This window comes from Phycodurus eques, chromosome 18 (genome assembly GCF_024500275.1).
Source record: "Phycodurus eques isolate BA_2022a chromosome 18, UOR_Pequ_1.1, whole genome shotgun sequence".
NCBI lineage: Eukaryota > Metazoa > Chordata > Actinopteri > Syngnathiformes > Syngnathidae > Phycodurus > Phycodurus eques.
The window spans coordinates 259,559-280,095 of record NC_084542.1 but is presented as its reverse complement, the minus strand read 5'-3'; the positions used below and the strand labels follow the sequence as shown (position 1 = coordinate 280,095).

Genomic DNA, 20,537 nt, shown 5'->3' with positions numbered 1-20,537 from the left:
AGTATTGTCTAGTAAACAGCGGGGTAAACCTGCTGGATAAGTAAATGGTGACAGGAATGCAATTGCCTTCTTTAATGTACATAGACCAAAGGAGAAGATAGTTGGAGCAATGGCTCCCTCAAATGCACTATGCTATACTGTGAAAATGTCCACATCAGATACTATTGAAAATACACCACTGTATCTTTATGTCACCAAGACACAATTTACACAACTTTAAAACGCTGTATTACAGTGGTGTGAAAAAGTGTTTACCCCTTCCTGATTTTGTTTTTTTTTTTTTGCATGTTTGTCACACTTAAATGTTTCCCATCATCAAACAAATTTAAGTATTAGTCAAAGACAACACAAGTAAACACAAATTGCTGTTTATAAATGAATGTTTTTATTATAAACTCATTTAATGCCAGCCGTTATTCAGAAATTGAGAGAGTCGAGTGCCAGCCATTTTTTACAATTTTGACTGATTTTGAAGACCTACAGAAAATTGTGTTCTATAGCTGTAGAAACATGGAACCTACCAAAATAAATATTTAACCATCTTCTTTCATCAGGAATAAAAGTAAATTTTTACCCTTTACCTTACCTTGTCTTTAGTAAACAGCAGAAACATAGGTAAGTTTCTTGAAAATACCCATCTCCTAAATATAAAAAAAACTGAGAAAAAGAGCTTTTTGTGAAACTGCATTTCAAGCAGAACTTTCATCCATATACATTTTCTTCCACTTATCCAAGGTCAGGTGGTGGGGGTACTAGCTTTAGCAGAGAGGCCTAGACTTCCCTCTCCCCAGTCACTTCATCCAGCTCTTCTGGGGGGATCCCGAGGCGTTCCCAGGCCAGGCGAGAGACGTCGTCTCTCCAACGTGTCCTGGGTCGTCCCCGGGGTCTCCTCCTGATGGGATAGGCCTTACCAAGGAAGCATCCAGGATGCATCCTAATCAGATGCCTGAGCCACCTCAGCTGGCCCCACTACTTTGAGCCCCTCCCGGATGACCGAGCTTCTCACCCTATCTCTTAAGGGGGAGCCCGGACAACACTGCGGAGGAAACTCATTTCGGCTGATTCTATCCGGGATCTTGTTCCTTTGGTCACGAGCCACAGCTCTCGGTGAGGGTAGGAACGTAGATCGACCAGTAAATAGAACGCTTCGCCTTTCGGCTTAGCTCCTTCTTCACCACAACGGTATCGGTATACAAAGTCGGCATCACTGCAGACGCTGCACCGATAAGCCTATCGCTCTCCTGTTCCATTCTTCCCTCACTCGTGAACAAGACCCCAAGATCTTTGAACTCCAGTGAGAGTTGGAGATCACGGCTTGATGAAGCCAGCAGAACCACATCATCTGCAAAAAGCAGAGATGCAATACTGAGGCCACCAAACCAGACCCCTCTATGCATCGGCTGTGCCTAGAAATTCTGTCCATAAAAGTTATGAATATAATCGGTGACAAAGGGCAGCCTTGGCAGAGTCCAACCATGAATCCGACTTACTGCCAGCAATGCGGACCAAACTCTTACACTGCTCGAATAGGGACCGAACAGCCTGTATCAGGGGGTTCGGTCCTCCATACTCCCGAAGCACCTCCCACAGGACTCCTCGAGGGACACGGTCGAATGCCTTCTCCAAGGCCACAAAACACATGTAGACTGGTTGGGCGACCTCCCATGCACCTTCAAGGACCCTGCAGAGCTAGTCCACTCTTGCACGGCCAGGACGAAAACCTCCTCCTGAATCTGAGATTCGAGTTCCTGACGGAACCCTGTCTCCAGCACCCCCGAATAGACCTTACCAGGGAGGCTGAGGAGTGTGATCCCCCTGTAGTTGGAACACACCCTCCGGTCCCCCTTCTTAAAAAGGGGGACCACCACCCCAGTCTGCCAATCCAGAGGCACTGTCCCCGATGTCCACGTGATGTTGCAGAGGCTTGTCAACCAGGACAGCCCCACAACATCCAAAGCCTTTAGGAACTCCGGGCGAATCTCATCTACCCCTTGCCACCGAGGAGCTTTTTAACCACCTCGGTGACCTCAACCCCAGAGATAGGAGAGCCCTGTTCAGAGACCCCAGACTCTGCTTCCTCATGGGAAGGCGTGTCGGTGGAATTGAGGAGCTCTTCGCAGTATTCTCCCCACCGGCTCACAACGTCCCGAGTCGAGGTCAGCAGTGCCCCATCCTCGCAATACACAGTGTTGATGGTGCACTGCTTTCCCCTCCTGAGATGCCGGTGGTGAACCATAATTTCCTCGAAACCGTCCGGAAGTAGTTCTCCATGGCCTCACCGAACTCCTCCCATGCGCGAGTTTTTGCCTCAATGACCACCAAAGCTGGATTCCGCTTGGCCAGCCGGTACCCATCAGATGCCTCAGGGATCCCACAGGCCAAAAAGGGCAGATAAGACGCCATCTCCAGCTTGACGGCATCCCTCACCGCTGGTGTCCACCAATAGGTTCGGGGATTGCCGCCACGACAGGCACCAACCACCTTACGGCCACAGGTCCGGTCAGCTGCCTCAGCAATGCAGGTGTGGAACATGGTCCACTCGTACAATTACCATCCATCTATCCATCCATTTTCTGAGCCGCTTCTCCTCACTAGGGTCGCGGGCGTGCTGGAGCCTATTCCAGCTAACATCGGGCAGGAGGCGGGGTACACCCTGAACTGTTTGCCAGCCAAACGCAGGGCACATACAAACAACCAACCATTCATTTGGAGTCGTCAATTAACCTAGCATGTTTTTGGGATGTGGGAGGAAACCGGAGTGCCCGGAGAAAACCCACACAGGCATATCAATAATAAAATATGGTGGCGCTAGTGTGATGGTCCATGAATTATGCTGTCTACTAAAAATCCTGAAGGAGAATGTCCATCTGTTCGTGACCTCAAGCTAAAGCGAACTTGGGTTCTACAGCAGGGCAATGATCCGAAACACACCAGTAAGTCCACATCTAAATGGCTGAAAAAATACAAAATGAACACTTTGAAGTGGCCGAGTGAAAGTCCTGACCTGGATCCTATTGAGATACTGTGCATGACCTAAAAAAAGGCAGTTCATGCTCGAAAACGCTCCAGCGTAGCTGAATTACAACAATTCTGCATAGATGAATGGGGGGAAAAATTCCTCCACAGCACTGTAAGAGACTCATTGCAAGTTGTTGCAAATGTTTGACTGCAGTTGTTGCTGCTAAGGGTGGCCCAACCAGTTAGTGGGTTTAAGGGGCAATCACTTTTTCACACAGGGCCATGTCGGTTTGGATTTTTTTCTCCCTTAATAATAAAAGGCTTACTTAGTTTACTTGTGTTGTCTTTGACTAATTTTAAAACATTTTGGATGATGGGAAATATTTAAGTGTGAAATCAGGAAGTTGGCAAACACTCACACACACACTGTATATTGTCATGGCATGGCAGACATGGGTGTTAACAGTTACAGCGGGTACAAAAAGTATTCAGACCCCTTAAATTTTTCACTCTTTTTTATATTGCAGCCATTTGCTAAAATCAAGTTCCTTTTTTCCACATTAATGTACACACAGCAACCCATATTGACAGAGAAAAAAACGGAATTGTTGAAATGTTTGCGTATTTATTAAAAAAGAAAAACTGAAATATCACACAGCCATAAGTATTCAGACCCTTTGCTCGGTATTTAGTAGAAGCACCCTTTTGAGCTAATTCAGCTACGAGTCTTTTTGGGAATGTTTTTGACATCTGGATTTGGGGATCATCTGCCATTTCTCACCATCTTGGAGTCCCTCAGGTTTTTTTTTAGCAAACTCCATGCGGGCTTTCATGTGTCTTGCACTGAGGAGAGACTAACGTCGGGCCGCTCTGCCATAAAGGGCTGCAGTGATGGTTGACTTTCTAGAACTTTCTCCCATCTCCCGACTGCATCTCTGGAGCTCAGCCACAGTGATCTTTGGCTTCTTCTTTACCTCTTTCACCAAGGCTCTCCTGCCCCAATTGGTTGGGGCCTTGGCCAGAACTGTGCCTTGCCACAATTCTGTCTCCGAGCTCTTCAGGCAGTTCCTTTGACCTTATGATTCTCTTTTGCTCTGACATGCACTGTGAGCTGTAAGGTCTTCTATAGACAGGGGTGTGGCTTTCCTAATCAAGTTCAATCAGTATAATCAAACACAGCTGGACTCCAATGAACCATGTAGAACCATCTCAAGGATGATCCGAAGAAATGGACAGCACCCGAGTTAAATAGATGAGGTTCACAGCAAAGGGTCTGAATACTTATGGCTGTGTGATATTTCGGTGTTTCTTTTTTAATAAATCTGCAGACATTTCAACAATTACGTTTTTTTTTCTGTCAATATGGGGTGCTGTGTGTACATTAATGAGGAAAAAAATGAACAAATGATTTTAACAAATGGCTGCAATATAAAAAAGAGTGAAAAATTTAAGGGGTTCTGAAAACTTTCTGTACCCACTGTACATTTATTTTTATTTAATACGCAAAGATGCAAATTACACAACGGTAAACCGCTGAAATACGCTCTGTAAAACTTGCCTGATTAAAAAAAAACAAAAAAAACCGTGCTGTCCTCTCCGCTATCATACAGCGAGTGCATGATCGCGAGAGGAGCGTGTGCGTGTACTCGTGTGCATGTGTGTGTTTGTGTGTGTGGCCTCACTAAGAGGAGACAGCAGGCACACAGGCAGAGTGAATGAGAGACAGACAGCTGCACAGCGACAGAATCTACGAGGACCGGCGCACTGCGCGCAGTACAAACATGAGAATACAACTAAACCCACCAAAGTGGCTAGCGGGAGTGGCTGCGTTACCCGCCAATGTTCACCTCGGTTAAAAGAGGGGACTCAGGCAGATTATCTTTATGTGAACCTGACCTCAGAGAATTTCTTGACCTTACCTACTTTCCCCCTTTTAGACACACTTGACTTGGGACCTAGATTTGAACTAGAGATGGAGGTGCGGCCCCGTGTGACATCTGGTGTACTTCTGCATGCGCCCATAGCAGAGGGCTATTTCTCTATTTACATCCATAAAGGAGCGGTACGTATTTGTCACAGATCACACCATGACTGTCCAATACACAGAGGTGGGACCAAGTCATTGCTTTGCAAGGCACATGTCAGTCTCAAGACTTTGCTCTCAATTTCAGTCAAGTCACAAGTCGAGACAGGCAAGTCCCGAGTCAAAACTTTTGAGTTCAACGTCTAGGACTATCGACATGACTGTGACTTGAAGTCGAGACAGGCAAGTTCCGAGTCAAGTCCCAAGTCGAGACAGGCAAGTCCAGAGTCAAGTCCCAAGTCCTAGACTTTGAAACTGAAAGTCAAGTCGCAAGACCTAGACTTTGAAAGAGGACTTGCGACTTGACTCGGGACTTGCCTGTCTCAACCTGGGAGTTGACTTGGGACTTAAGGGCAAAGACTTGAGACGTACTTGTGACTTGCAAAGCAATGACTTGGTCCCACCTCTGACAATACATATTAAATTTTTAGAGAAAGAAAACCTCAAATATATTATTGTTCAAAAGCTTAGGTATGTTGTTGAATTGAAAATAATGTGTTTTTTTTCCAGGTGCTGGTTGTTTTGACTGATGGGACACATGTATTATTGGCAACAGTTTCTCCGAGACAGGCTCTGTGTGCTGGCCACTGGCATAGAATTGCAGGTGAGTATCATGTTATTGTGGTCAAAATTTACGAATATCATAAGAGCAATGAGGAACTCCCAAAGAATAGGTCCGACACAAATAATACACAATTAATTAAGTGAACCTACAGTATTTTGTAAGGGGATCCATCAAAGAATTTGGCAATACAGCATAGTTTCATTCAATTTCATTCTAAATACCTTAGTTACTCATATAGTGGCCAAGGGCATTCAATCAACTCTAAAGAGAACTAGGTATTTACTGTATAAGGGCAGAGGCTGCATATATAATTTGTTTCTTCTTTTTTCAACAAATGATAGTTGAATAATATATATTACAATACATTTTACGTGAAACTGTACATTCAAATAGAAACTCGGTCGACAAAATGTATTTGGGGACGGGAACCTTTCATTCACTCTTTCCTGCTCTGAACAACCTAAGAACTACATTGATCTGTTCTGTCCTGCCTGATCATAGTAATGAGAGATATGGACGTTCTCAAGTTGCAAGTAGACCATGAGGTCCACAGTGTGGATGGATTTCTGAATCTTCACTCTACAAGGACCAGGAAGATTTTCGTAGGAGGAGATCCAGGTTAGTTCTCCCCCAGAGTTAGTATTTTTTTCCCCTTTTCAAGTCATTAGTTTCTAAACATTTGTTGTCCTCCCAGGTCTCTCGCTTACAGGCAGTCATGTGACCAACGAACCTTACGTAGGTTGCATGAGGAACTTGATGATCAACAACAGCGGCGTGAGCTTCAGTGACGCAGCTATGGTCAGTGGAGCTGTCAGCGTAGGATCCTGTCCAACTCTATAATAACAAAGTCAAAATGCCAACTTCTCCCAATGCCTCATTAATAACGAGAAAATTATAACCATTCAAGTGAATCACTCTCTTTTATTTACTCTTTGTATGGTGTATGCATTTTGTTAAAACTAAAAACTAATGCCATTATTCAAACTGAAATACTGAAAGTATGCATTTGTTATATTTTGTTTAATTTCACAGGTCATACTAATAATGGTCCATTTGTTGATAATCAAATATATGTGAATGTCTCCTATATTATATAAATGGCTCTGTGTTGGCAAAACAAGTTCGTTTTTCTTAAATGTGATTAAAGAAATAATAAAAATATTCCATTGCAGGTTTCAGTATCGGATTCTTACATTGTACTGTATTATAGTGTATTATTTTTCAGTGATTCGTTTCCGATATCAGTGCACATTTATTGAAAATCAGCAAACCAAATTTCAAGAAAACAACAAACGTGTAAATATCGGGCAATAATAATAATAACCCAAACAAATACTAAACGCTATATCATCTATTGGGCCTTGGTGTAAGTTTGGTACATTAGAAATGCATGGCATCTCGAATATACCACACTTAAAAGTCCCATGCCATCAAATTTTGTTCAATACTTTTCATCATCTTTGTTGTCCTTTGTAATGAACTTGGCTCAAAGGCAGATCAAAAAGGCAGACACACTGTGTATAAGGATTACTTGAAGTTTATTCAAGTACGTATATCAAATGAAATCCAATTAAATTAGAACAAATTAGGATGTTTCAATAAAGTATATACCTATGTATGTAAATAATCAGTAGAGTCAGTCATAGTGACTGGATGAGTAGAAGGTGCAGCGGTGTGCAGTGAAGGCCCTCTTAAGCCTTCACTGCTGGCCTACACACTATCAGCACTGACCTACATATACAAGCTCATTCAATTATTATTATTCATAATATTTAGATGTATAATATAATACAAAATGTATAATAATATTTAATACTAAATATATTCCATACAATAGTATATATTAATTAATTTCCAACCGTCTGTTGTCTTCATTTCATAGCGTGTGTCTTCACTGTCCAGCTTTTTAGATTCTTTTACAAACCTTTTTTTAGGGATGCACGATAACTTCTTTTTCCCACCGATACCAATAACCGATAACTTGCTGCTTCTCCAAGTCGATACCGATAACCGAGAATTTTTTTTTTAATGGTTTATATCAATGGCCTTCAACATTTTCCAGGCTGAGGACCCCCAAACTGACGGATAGCTGGAGCGGGGACCACCCACCTGCTATGTATATTGTATAGAATTTTATTTTACATCAAACTGTCCGTATAATAGAATACCTTTTGATTCATGAACATATAATTGCTGCTCGCTCGCTGAGAGAGTGACTGCTTTTTCCTCTTGTGCAAGAGAAAAGTCCTGACTCAGGTTGTATGTTTGTGTCTCTATCGTCTCTTTGAGGTGTATGCTGAATTGAGAATATCTGTAGATTTACAGATTAACTCGGACAAAATGCACGTCTTTGATCCTCCAACAAATTCGGAGACAAATTCCTTGTGTGTTTTGGACATACTTGGCAAATAAAGATGATTCTGATTCTGATATCTCTAACATCACCTTTGGAAAAAGTTTAACCGATCCTATCTCAGGATCATCTCAACATCCGAGTAGGGCGTAGGTTGTAAATCCTGTCTGATTCAAGGTTGCTCCAAAGTCCTTACAGCACATTCATGGGGTTCCCCTTCCTGCATAATATCTGCCATATTAATGCATTCAAGATGTTCTCTAAGCGGGCCTGTCTTCAAGATGACCTTATGAAAGCCGATGAAGTCACGTGTGCCATTACACCATGTGTCGTAAGTACTGTCAACGGGTGTGACATCCCAATGTGTGAAGTCTTTTGTAGTATCTTGGCCAATCCAGCCACATATCTAGTACATGGTGGGTACCACTTTTCAGTCTGTACACCTCACAACTGTACACTTATGTACATAAGAATATGCCTGTCCCCATCCCCCTTTTGAAAAAGCGCACCACAGATAGTGGCTGATTTTTCAGAAATGTCCAAATAGAAAGGTTTGGAATAGTCAGGTTGGCATAATGAATGGCAAACAAAAGAAAACGTCAGGTAAGTGAAAAAATTGTGTGTGATCAATTGCACTCAAAGCAATTAAAGGATTTGGGACTGGCATAACGGGTGTTGTAAAAATAGAATTAATGCGTCTGAGATCATGTGTCGTGCGATACTTCCCACCACCTCTTCCACGCGCAAAATTAGAGTGTTCCAGGAAGACAGCGAGGGCTCCGGGGCACCCGATTCCTTCAAACCTACGACGGTGTCCCGGATGCCCTCCTCGACAACCAATGTGATGTATGGCACAGCTGTCGCGTCCATCTCATACCACTCACTCTCCTACTGCGTGAGACACACATGTGAGGCAACGCCAGTTGATGTGACATACAAAGAGTCCGAAAAGAGCGGACACTGATGACCTTCAATTTGAGCTGAGAAATGGTCCTAATAAACTAAATCATGTTACTTATAAAATGCAGCCCTATGGGTGGCACAAGTCAGTGCAAACTGTAGGCCGGTCCCAAGCCCGGATAAATGCAGAGGGTTGCGTCAGGAAGGGCATCCGGCTTAAAACCTTGCCAAACAAATATGAGCGTTCATCCAAAGAATTCCATACGGGATCGGTCGTGGCCCGGGTTAACAACGTCCGCCGTCAACCTGCGGGGCGCCGTTGGAAATTCAGCTACTGTGGGTCAAAGTCAAAGAAGAAGAGGAGGTGGAAAACGGGTTCTTCGGCAGAAAGAGAAGAGGAAAACACAGAGCCTAGAACTGAATGTGGGGACTTTGAATGTTGGGACTATGACAGGAAAATCTCGGGAGTTGGTTGACATGATGATTAGGAGAAAGGTTGATATATTGTGTGTCCAGGAGACCAGGTGGAAAGGCAGTAAGGCTAGAAGTTTAGGGGCAGGGTTTAAATTATTTTACCATGGTGTAGATGGGAAGAGAAATGGAGTCGGGGTTATTTTAAAAGAAGAGTTGGCTAAGAATGTCTTGGAGGTGAAAAGAGTATCAGATCGAGTGATGAGGCTGAAACTTGAAATTGAGGGTGTTATGCATAATGTGATTAGTGACTATGCCCCACAGGTAGGATGTGACCTAGAGGTGAAAGAGAAATTCTGGAAGGAGCTAGATGATGTAGTTCTGAGCATCCCAGACAGAGAGAGAGTCGTAATTGGTGCAGATTGTAATGGACATGTTGATGAAGGTAATAGGGGTGATGAAGAAGTGATGGGTAAGTACGGCATCCAGGAAAGGAACTTGGAGGGACAGATGGCAACAAGGATGCAAATGGCTGTAGTGAACACTTTTTTCCAGAAGAGGCACGAACATAGGGTGACCTACAAGAGCGGAGGTAGAAGCACACAGGTGGATTACATCTTGTGCAGACGATGTAATCTGAAGGTGGTTACCAACTGTAAGGTAGTGGTAGGGGAGAGTGTGGCTAGACAGCATAGGATGGTGGTGTGTAAGATGACTCTGGTGGTGGGGAGGAAAATTAGGAAGACAAAGGCAGAGAAGAGAACCATGTGGTGGAAGCTGAGACAGGACGAGTGTTGTGCAGCTTTTTGGGAAGAGGTGAGACAGGCTCTCGGTGGACGGCAGGAGCTTCCAGAAGACTGGACCACTGCAGCCAAGGTGATCAGAGAAGCAGGCAGGAGAGTACTTGGTGTATCTTCTGGCAGGAAAGGAGAGAAGGAGACTTGGTGGTGGAACCCCACAGTACAGGAAATCATACAAGGAAAAAGGTTAGCTAAGAAGAAGTGGGACACTGAGAGGACCGAGGAGAGGCGAAAGGAATACATTGAGATGCGAGGTAGAGGTGGCAAAGGCCAAACAAGAGGCATATGATGACATGTATGGCAGGTTGGACACTAAAGAAGGAGTAAAGGATCTATACAGGCTGGCCAGACAGAGGGATAGAGATGGGAAGGATGTGCAGCAGGTTAGGGTGATTAAGGATAGAGATGGAAATATGTTGACTGGTGCCAGCAGTGTGCTAGATCGATGGAAAGAATACTTCGAGGAGTTGATGAATGAGGAAAATGATAGAGAAGGGAGAGTAGAAGAGGTAAGTGTGGTGGACCAGGAAGTGGCAATGATTAGTAAGGGGGAAGTTAGAAAGGCGTTAAAGAGGATGAAAAATGGAAAGGCAGTTGGTCCTGATGACATTCCTGTGGAGGTATGGAAGCATCTCGGAGAGGTGGCTGTGACGTTTTTGACCAGCTTGTTCAATAGAATTCTAGTGTGTGAGAAGATGCCTGAGGAATGGAGGAAAAGTTTACTGGTGCCCATTTTTAAGAACAAAGGTGATGTGCAGAGCTGTGGCAACTATAGAGGAATAAAGTTGATCAGCCACACAATGAAGTTATGGGAAAGAGTAGTGGAGGCTACGATCAGGACAGAAGTGAGTATTTGCGAGCAACAGTATGGTTTCATGCCTAGAAAGAGTACCACAGATGCATTATTTGCCTTGAGGATGTTGATGGAAAAGTACAGAGAAGGTCAGAAGGAGCTACATTGTGTCTTTGTAGATCTAGAGAAAGCCTATGACAGAGTACCCAGAGAGGAACTGTGGCACTGCATGCGGAAGTCTGGAGTGGCAGAGAAGTATGTTAGAATAATACAGGACATGTACGAGGGCAGCAGAACAGCGGTGAGGTGTGCTTTAGGTGTGACAGACGAATTTAAGGGGGACGTGGGACTGCATCAGGGATCAGCCCTGAGCCCCTTCCTTTTTGCAGTGGTGATGGATAGGCTGACAGATGAGGTTAGACTGGAATCCCCGTGGACCATGATGTTTGCAGATGACATTGTGATCTGAAGTGAAAGCAGGGAGCAGCTGGAGGAACAGTTAGAGAGATGGAGGCATGCACTGGAAAGCAGAGGAATGAAGATTAGCCGAAGTAAAACAGAATATATGTGCACGAATGAGAGGGCTGGTGGGGGAAGAATGAGGCTACAGGGAGAAGCGATAGCAAGGGTGGAGGACTTTAAATACTTGGGGTCAACCGTCCAGAGCAATGGTGAGTGTGGTCAGGAAGTGAAGAAACGGGTCCAAGCAGGTCGGAACGGGTGGAGGAAGGTGTCTTGTGTGTTATGTGACAGAAGAGTCTCTGCTAGGATGAAGGGCAAAGTTTATAAAACAGTAGTGAGGCCAGCCATGATGTACGGATTAGAGACAGTGGCACTGAAGAGACAACAGGAAGCAGAGCTGGAGGTGGCGGAAATGAAGATGTTGAGGTTCGCTCTTGGAGTGACCAGGTTGGATAAAATTAGAAATGAGCTCATCAGAGGGACAGCCAAGGTTCGATGTTTTGGAGACAAAGTTAGAGAGCGCAGACTTCAATGGTTTGGACACGTCCAGAGGAGAAATAGTGAGTATATTGGTAGAAGGATGATGAGGATGGAGCTGCCAGGCAAGAGAGCTCGAGGAAGACCAAAGAGAAGGTTGATGGATGTCGTGAGGGAAGACATGATGGCAGTTGGTGTTCGAGAGGAAGATGCAGGAGATAGGCTTACATGGAAAAGGATGACGCGCTGTGGCGACCCCTAACGGGACAAGCCGAAAGGAAAAGAAGAAGAAGATGTTACTTATAATATTAATGTACAATGTCACAGGTCAATTGGCGGAGTGTAAGGGGGCAGGCTAGTAAGCCATGGAGACCAGAGTTGATAGAGGGTGAGCAAACCGCGGGAGGAGGGAGACTCAGTGTTCGAAGCCGCTCAATCGACGTCAGCATATTGATCTTGATCTGCCGTGGGGGTAGTAAGAAGCATGACGTGCGATGCCCCTGGTGAATGATGACAACCATCATGGAAAGATGATGTCCATCTGCAGTCACCAAAATGCAGTGGTCTGCCAAACCCTGGACGTCAAGGCTTCCTGGTCACCCGTATTGACGAGTAGGGTACTGCCCCGGAGGTGGCGGCGCCAGGTCGGCATTCGCTGGCATGTGCGGCGGTGGTAGTTGTTGTTTCTTTTTAATATGTCTAGTTAAGTAATGCAAAAAGTGTATTCTCCAGTCAGCTGGTGTCACTGTTGTCATAGCCGGATTGTTTTTCATAGCATCGTCCACTCGGTGGATTGCTCTTCTGAGCACCACGTCTCAATAAAGCTGAGTCATCACTGGACTATCCAACGGATCACCACCTGAGGCTTCGGTCCAATCTCGGCGCGTGCGTGACAAATAAGCAAGACTTGTGTCCTCTCCACCATCCAAAAAACACAGTTGGAGAGAGAGAGAGAGACCTGGGTGGGGCCCTGAAATTGCCCATATCTAACACCTCCCCCTCTGTGGCACTTCCAAAACGTTGCATGAAAATTGCACCTCCCTTTTCACTTAAGCATGTGCGGTTAGACATATTGAAAGGAATATACATACGTTGCTGTGTATGAACATCAGAAGGCAGGAGGGCCCCCAAGAATTTCCTGTTTATAGTTTTATTCTTTGTCTTACCAGACCTTTTCTCCTCCAGCTGGAGAGTCCCCTCAGGACACTCATCCGCTTCCTCCTCACCATCTGCCACCTCGATAACTGATCCCGGACCAGTCATGCAAACAATCACACTGCCACACACAAACTCTGAAACAACTCACACGCTTACACGTATTATATCTCCTCTATCTTCAAATGGGCCGCATTCAAGTACATACGTAAACCATCCAAGTGTAAAATAGCATTAGCGAATGTAATTTTGTACAACTCCCTTTTCACAAAGTCATACGCTGAGGTTGACTTCTTGGCAAACTGCGTGCTCTCCTCTCATCCCGGGAAGCCACCAAATTGAATTCCTGTGTTGTCAATCCGGTCGTGTTCCCACGGCCGTCCGGGAGAAGCCACACGAGAGAGGACATTAATAGCACCCCGGTACGGCCCGCCACCTACGGTTCGATCGCCATTGATTTCGACCATTCCCGTCCCGCAACTGATCTCTGCTGTCGGTGCTTGCACGTCGGGAGCAGGCGGTGTGAGGAGCGGAGGGACGCGCAGTCCCCCTCCCTTCAGTTCTTCTCTGCTCTTCTCCTCTTGCTCTTTTTTTTTTTTTTTTTTGCTGTCGGTGCAATTTGAAGGTGGGCTCCAGTTGATCCATTCTGTCTGATATTTTGCCATTTTATCAGCTCCATAAACGCTTTTTTTTGTTATTTTCACATTTTTTCCGCAGTTCTTATTCTCACGTCGCAAAAAGCATCACAAATTCGAACCAAAACTTGTCGTACAGGAAGTCCTCGATTTACGAACGAGTTCCGTTCCTACGCTGGCGACGTAACACGAATGTTGCGGGTATTGTCCCACGTGATTGTGACAGCAAGCTCAGTGTGCGTGGGCGTGTGCGTCGATGTGTGAGTGCGAAGGAGGAACGAGTGCGAGCGTGTACAGTAGCAAGTGTAGTGACGGTGACCGGGGAAGAGTAGGGAGTCAGGTGACCGTAGCGGGAAAGGTTAACACTTCGTATAAAGAAACTAAAATACATTAAAGTATAAAAGTAAGATGCTGTACTTACCATTACTGCTGAGAGTGTGACCAAAGGAGGGCGAAAAAGGCCAAGATACTCCCGCCGCACAAACACAGACAAGCAAAATGGCGGACGAGGCACGGGCGTCGTAAAGTCGAAACGTCGTAGGTCGAGGGTTAACCCTAACCCTAACCCTTCCTGTATACAAAACATGGCTAAATGAGCATCTGACTAGGCCAAAAGTACCAAATAATCACAAATAATTCACAAAAATGAAATATCTACTCACTCGTAAATGAGATCAAATATTCCAGGCTGATTCTCTGAGATGTACACCAAGAAACAGTCCAAAATGTGAATATTCAAAACATTGGGGTTGGGGGGGTAATAATAATAAAAATAATAAATGAAAAATAAAAACCAATTCATAAAGGAACATTTGATCGATCAGGCTGAGCATTCCTCCAACAAATCTGTTCTTCAAAATTCTATGACGATGAGATGTGGCTTTTGAGGAGAGCGATCAGAGGCTCTTGTCCCTCAAGCTACAGCTTAACTCCTCAATTTTGCTTTATCTAATCTTTGTCAAAGACTTTTCAAGCGATTTTTTTAGAAGCAGACTCTCTAATCGTCCTGCGTCTCACACAAAGATAGAGTGGAGAATGAATGCTTCAGTCGTACCCCAAATGCTGGCTGACGGGAGGCAAAGAGCGTTTTTAACTTCTATCGGAATGTCATCCAAGCTATTTTAAGGCCTTTCCCTCGGACTTTCACTTCCTCTTTTGATCTTCACTTTCGGCGTCCCCATTTTAGTGAGTACATTTCACCCTCTCTTACAATAATTTGCTAGCCAACACTCTCCTGAGGCGGCACGGCGGGCGACTGGTTAGCACATCCGCCTCACAGTTCTGAGGACCGGGGTTCAAATCTCGACTCTAAATTCCCTGTTGGCGTGAATGTGAGTGCGACTGGTTGTTTGTTTCTATGTGCCCTGCGATTGGCTGGCGACCGGTTCAGGGCGTACCCCGCCTTTCACCCTAGTGAGGAGAAGCGGAACGGAAGATGAATGAATGAATGAATGCTCTCCTGCTCCGAGGGGGAAAAGCTCACTTCTGATCAATCTTCCCTGTAATAATACATGTATGCATAACATATACACCCATATCCTTAAACATACAACATCACACAAAATACTTAATTTGCAACATCTCATGGTCAATTTCCCACTTATACACTTGTACAAGATACGGCATGACCTGTTAGAACGTCCACCATCCGGTGGACGTTTTACCATAACTGGGCCTGTCCCCAATCTGTAATTTTAGAAATAGGTCCTACTATCAATTAGAATTTAGACATAATTCGTACCATCAATAATACTAATATTTTCCATTAGTTTTCACCACTATTCAACAGTGTTTAAAATAGAAGAGTATAGGCTTACATAACCAGATGATGAGCCCCAGATTATTAACATAGAATCTATTTTACTTTACACAAGTGGCTGATCTGGGTGATATGCATAAAACTTCCAGTCAGTTCAGTCAGTAATCACATTCATTTAGCGTCCCTGTTGAGAGCGTTCAGATCCATTTTTCTCTGGTGATTATCAGAAAAAAATACTGTTTTCCAATTCTGCATGTGGAAAAGGTGGAGGGGAAGTATCGCATGGCACACGATCTCAGAAGCATTCGTTCGATTGTTACAACACCTACTATTCCGGTCCCAAATCCTTTTACTGCTTTGAGTGCAATTGACCACATACATTTTTCACTGTTGTTGACTTAGCAAACGCTTTCTTTTGTTTGCCATTGGTTGAGGAACTACGTGACATTTTTGCATTTACTGATGATGGTGAACAGCTTCGTTACACAGGCATACCTCAGGGGTTTCTCCTGTCCCCTGACATTTGTAATAAAGTACTCAAAGCACTGCTGTCATCTCTCGCCTTGCCAGAAGGTCTCGTCCTCATCCAGTATGTACATGACTTGTTACTAGCAGCGTCCACGGATGTTGACTGTTTGGAAGCGACATACTTGTTGCTGCGATGCCTTCTTTAAGGCACGGGTGTCACACTCATGGCCCGGGGGCCAGATCCGGCCAGCCGCATCATTATATGTGGCCCGCGAAAGCAAACGATATGCGTCGACTTCACGTCTCTTGCTAAAATACCAAAACTGCAAAACTAATGCTATATTGCAATGCTATATTTTTTCTTTTTCTTATCAATCCCCCTTTAAAATAAATTGAAAAAAAGTATTACTGAAAATGTATAAAATATTTTTTACTGACTTCTGATTTCAAAACTATCCATCCATCCATGCATTTTCTGAGCCGCTTATCATCACAAGGGTCGCGGGAGTGCTGGAGCCTATCCCAGCTATCATCGGGCAGGAGGCGGGGTACACCCTCAACTGGTTGCCAGCTAATTGCAGGGCACACATAAACAAACAACAATTCGTACTCACATTCACACCGAGGCGCAATTTAGAGACTTCAATAAACCTACCATGCATGTTTTTGGGATGTGGGAGGAAAGCGGAGTGCCCGGAGAAAAGCCACGCAGGCACGGGGAGAACATGCAAACTCCACACAGGCGGGGCTGGGGATTGAACCCCGGTCCTCAGAACTGTGAGGCAGACGCCCTAACCAGTCGACCGCCATGCCGCGGTTTCAAAACTAGTTATCTGTTAATTTGTTGTATCTGTGCAATAATATTTTGGGACTTGGGGCAACCAGTTCAGGGTGTACCCCGCCTCCTGCCCGATGATTGCTGGGATAGGCTCCAGCACGCCCGCGACCCGCGTGAGGAGAAGCGGCTCAGAAAATGGATCAGGCTGAGGAGTGTGATCCCCCTGTAGTTGGAACACACCCTTCAGTCCCCATTCTTAAAAAGGGGGACCACCACCCCGGTCTGCCATCCAGTGGTACTGTCCCCAATGTCCACGCGATGTTGCAGAGGCGTGTCAACCGGGACAGCCCCACAACATCCAGAGCCTTTAGAAACTCCGGGCGAATCACATCCACCCACGGGGAGCTTTTTAACCACCTCGGTGACCTCAACCCCAGAGATAGGAGAGCCGGCCTCAGAGATCCCAGATTCTGCTTCCTCATGGGAAGGCGTGTCGGTGGAATTGAGGAGGTCTTCAAAGTATTCCCCTCACCTACTCAGAACGTCTCGAGTCGAGGTGAGCAGCGCCCCATCCCCACTACACTCAGTGTCGATGGTGCACTGCTTACCCCTCCTAAGACGGCGGATGGTAGACCAGAATATCCTTGAAGCCGTCAGGAAGTCTTTCTCCATGAATTCTCTATTTCTTTTCTTTTTTTTCTAAGCGATGACATCAATAAACTCTTCATTGTATATAAAAAAAATAAAAAATAAAAAAGCTATTTGTTTCATCTTCCAGTGAGTATTGTACAGGTAATTTGTAAACCTGGCCATAATTTTGGGAATGCTGAGTGCCAGTAGAACCTGACTTAAAGATTCCTAATCATTGAACAAAAATGTGTGGGTTGTTCAGGGGTGGATAGACGGTTCTTTCCTCAGTATCAATATGAATCAGGACATTTCTGATAATTTCAGGCTCCGATTAGAGTTTCCCCTTGAATATCAAATCTGTCAACAAAATGTCATGCTATTGCCACAAAGGACATACAGAGTGTTCAGTCACATTTCTCTGATGTCATGCTTCCAATCCCCAAGATGGCATATTTGCATTGTGTGGAAATTGTTCAGTATGCTGGGATCTATAGTCCTTGATTCATCTAATTTATTTGGAATGTCAATTGGAAAAAGCATCTTTCATGATTCACGCACAATTTCTGAGGAATAGTAAATTCTTGTTGAACAAGCCTGGAGTCCTTTTACTTGATCTCTAATGCGATACTTTCTCGAAACATCAGACTTGTCTATCGTAGAGGATCTTCAATGTCAATCTTGACAGAGACTTGAGGAGGTGGGAGGAAGCAAAATGTAATTAGCCTTACATTTACAAACATACATTATGTTTACATATATTACACACCTACACAAAATCATTTTTTATATTATCTTATCAAGAACACGATGTAGCTACAAAAATATGACCAAAGTTGTTCTACTTTAGCACTTGTTGGAGGAACACATTTTTTCCTGTTGCCCATCAATTGGCATAGAATTGCACAATCTATGAAGGTATTTTGCATTATTACACTGGATCATAATGAAGCCAATATAATGTGTATCTCATATCCATAGGGCACGCTGAATACTGCATGTTAACAGAACAGTATATGAGGGTTTCTATATTTTTAGTGGCCGCTTGAGAAAAAAATAAGTGCAATAAAATTGCAACGTTTGATTTTTATAGTTATTTGGACCTTCTGCATTACATAACAATTGCAAGCAGATCTGATTTCTTCTACCAGACATTTTTAGAACCATTAAAATAAAAACTAATGAAATGGCACCGAATTCTGAAAATCTGATATTATCACTCAATATCAAGACAGATAAAAAGGTAGCTTTTAAAAATGTAATATGATAACATAAAAAATATTGATGTTTTAAGTACCATTTAACTGGGACTGAAATTCTCTATTTGCAGTACAGCTGATGAAATATAAATAGTTCTTGAAATTACCCAGATCATTTAATCTACAACCCCAATTCCAATGAAGTTGGGATTTTGTTTTAAACATAAATCAAAACAGAATACGATGATTTGCAAATGATGTTCAACCTATATTTAGTTGAATACACTACAAAGACAAGATATTTAATATTCAAACTGATCAACTTTATTGTTTTTAGCAAATGATCATTAACTTGAAATTTTATGGCTGCAACACGTTCCAAAAAAGCTGGGACAGGTGGCAAAAAAGACTGAGAAAGTTGAGGAATGCTCATCAAACACCTGTTTAAAATATCCCACAGGTGAACAGGCTAATTGGGAACAGGTGGGTGCCATGATTGGGTATAAAAGGCGCTTCCCTGAATTGCTCAGTCATTCACAAGCAAAGATGGGGCGAGGTTCAGCTCTTTATGAACAAGTGCGTGAGACAATAGTTGAACAGTTTAAGTACAATGTTCCTCAAAGTACAATTGCAAGGAATTTAAGGATTTCTTCATCTACGGTTCATAATATCATCAAAAGGTTCAGATAATCTGGAGAAATCACTGCATGTAAGCGACAAGGCCAAAAACCAACATTGAATGCCAGTGACCTTTGATCCCTCAGACGGCACTGCATCAAAAACCGACATCAATGTGTAAAGTATATCACCACATGGGCTCAGGAACACTTCAGAAAACCAATGTCAGTAAATACAGTTTTGCGCTACATCCGTAAGTGCAACTTGATACTCTACTATGTAAAGCAAAAGCCATTAATCAACAACACCAAGAAACGCCGCCGGCTTCTCTGGGCCTGAGCTCATCTAAGATGGACTGATGCAAAGTGAAAAAGTGTTCTGTGTTCCGACGAGTCCACATTTCAAATTGTTTTTGGAAATTGTGGACGTCGTGTCCTCCGGGCCAAAGAGGAAAAGAACAATCTGGAGTGTTATAGATGCAAAGTTCAAAAGCCAGCATCTGTGATGGTATGGCGCTGTGTTAATGCCAATGGCATGGGTAACTTACACATTTGTGAAGGCACCATTAATGCTGAAAGGTAAATACAGGTTTTGGAGAAACATAGGCTGCCATCCAAGCAAAGTTTTTATTCATGGGCGGCGCTGCTTATTTCAGCAAGACAATGCCAAACCACATTCTGCACGTGTTACAAAAGTGTGGCTTCGTACTAAAAGAGTGCGGGTACTAGACTGGCCTGCCTGCAGTCCAGACCTGTCTCCCATTGAGAATGTGTGGCGCATAATGAAGCGTAAAATACAACAATGGAGACCCTGGACTGTTGAACAGCTGAAGCTGTACATCAAGCAAGAATGGAAAAGAATTCCACCTACACAGCTTCAACAATTAGTGTCCTCAGTTCCCAAACGTTTATTGAATGTTGTTAAAAGAAAAGGTGATGTAACACAGTGGTCAACATGACACTGCCCCAGCTTTTTTGGAATGTGTTGCAGCCATACAATTCTAAGTTAATGATTATTTGCTAAAAACAATCAGGTTGATCAGTTTGAACATGAAATATCTTGTCTTTGTAGTGTATTCAATTAAATATAGGTTGAACATGATTTGCAAATCATTGTATCCTGTTTTTATTTATGTTTAACACAATGTCCCAACTTCATTGGAATTGGGGTTGTATGTTCAAAATATGTTTTCTAATGATGAGTACATTATGGACAGCAAATGTCATGTCAGTGTCATCGAGTGAAAGGTTTATCAGGGACAGACTGCTCATGAAGTATATCTTAGACACTATTCAATGTGGCAGCATTATATCACACCTGTTGATTAGTGGTTGTCTGAAGAACACAATTTCCTGGTAAAATTCTGCCTATTCAATTACTGAAAGGTTTATCCAAGACCCTAATTCTCAAAAATATTGTGGTGGGACACATCACTGAATTATATTTGATGAAGAAAACATAATTTCAAAGCTGTGTTGCAGCCTGCTTTTTTTGGG

At 43.7% G+C, this 20,537-nt stretch overlaps 1 protein-coding gene across 1 annotated transcript in view; it reads left to right on the top strand.

Annotated features, from left to right (window-relative positions):
• Window positions 1-6,777, top strand: part of lama4 (laminin, alpha 4) — a 69,679-nt gene extending 62,902 nt beyond the window's left edge. The window contains exons 37-40 of the mRNA XM_061704152.1: window positions 4,896-5,020; window positions 5,552-5,645; window positions 6,108-6,224; window positions 6,301-6,777. Of these exons, the coding sequence (XP_061560136.1) occupies window positions 4,896-5,020; window positions 5,552-5,645; window positions 6,108-6,224; window positions 6,301-6,446 (482 nt within the window). The 3' untranslated portion in view covers window positions 6,447-6,777. The remainder of the gene's footprint in view (window positions 1-4,895; window positions 5,021-5,551; window positions 5,646-6,107; window positions 6,225-6,300) is intronic.
• The last annotated feature ends 13,760 nt before the right edge of the window (window positions 6,778-20,537 follow it).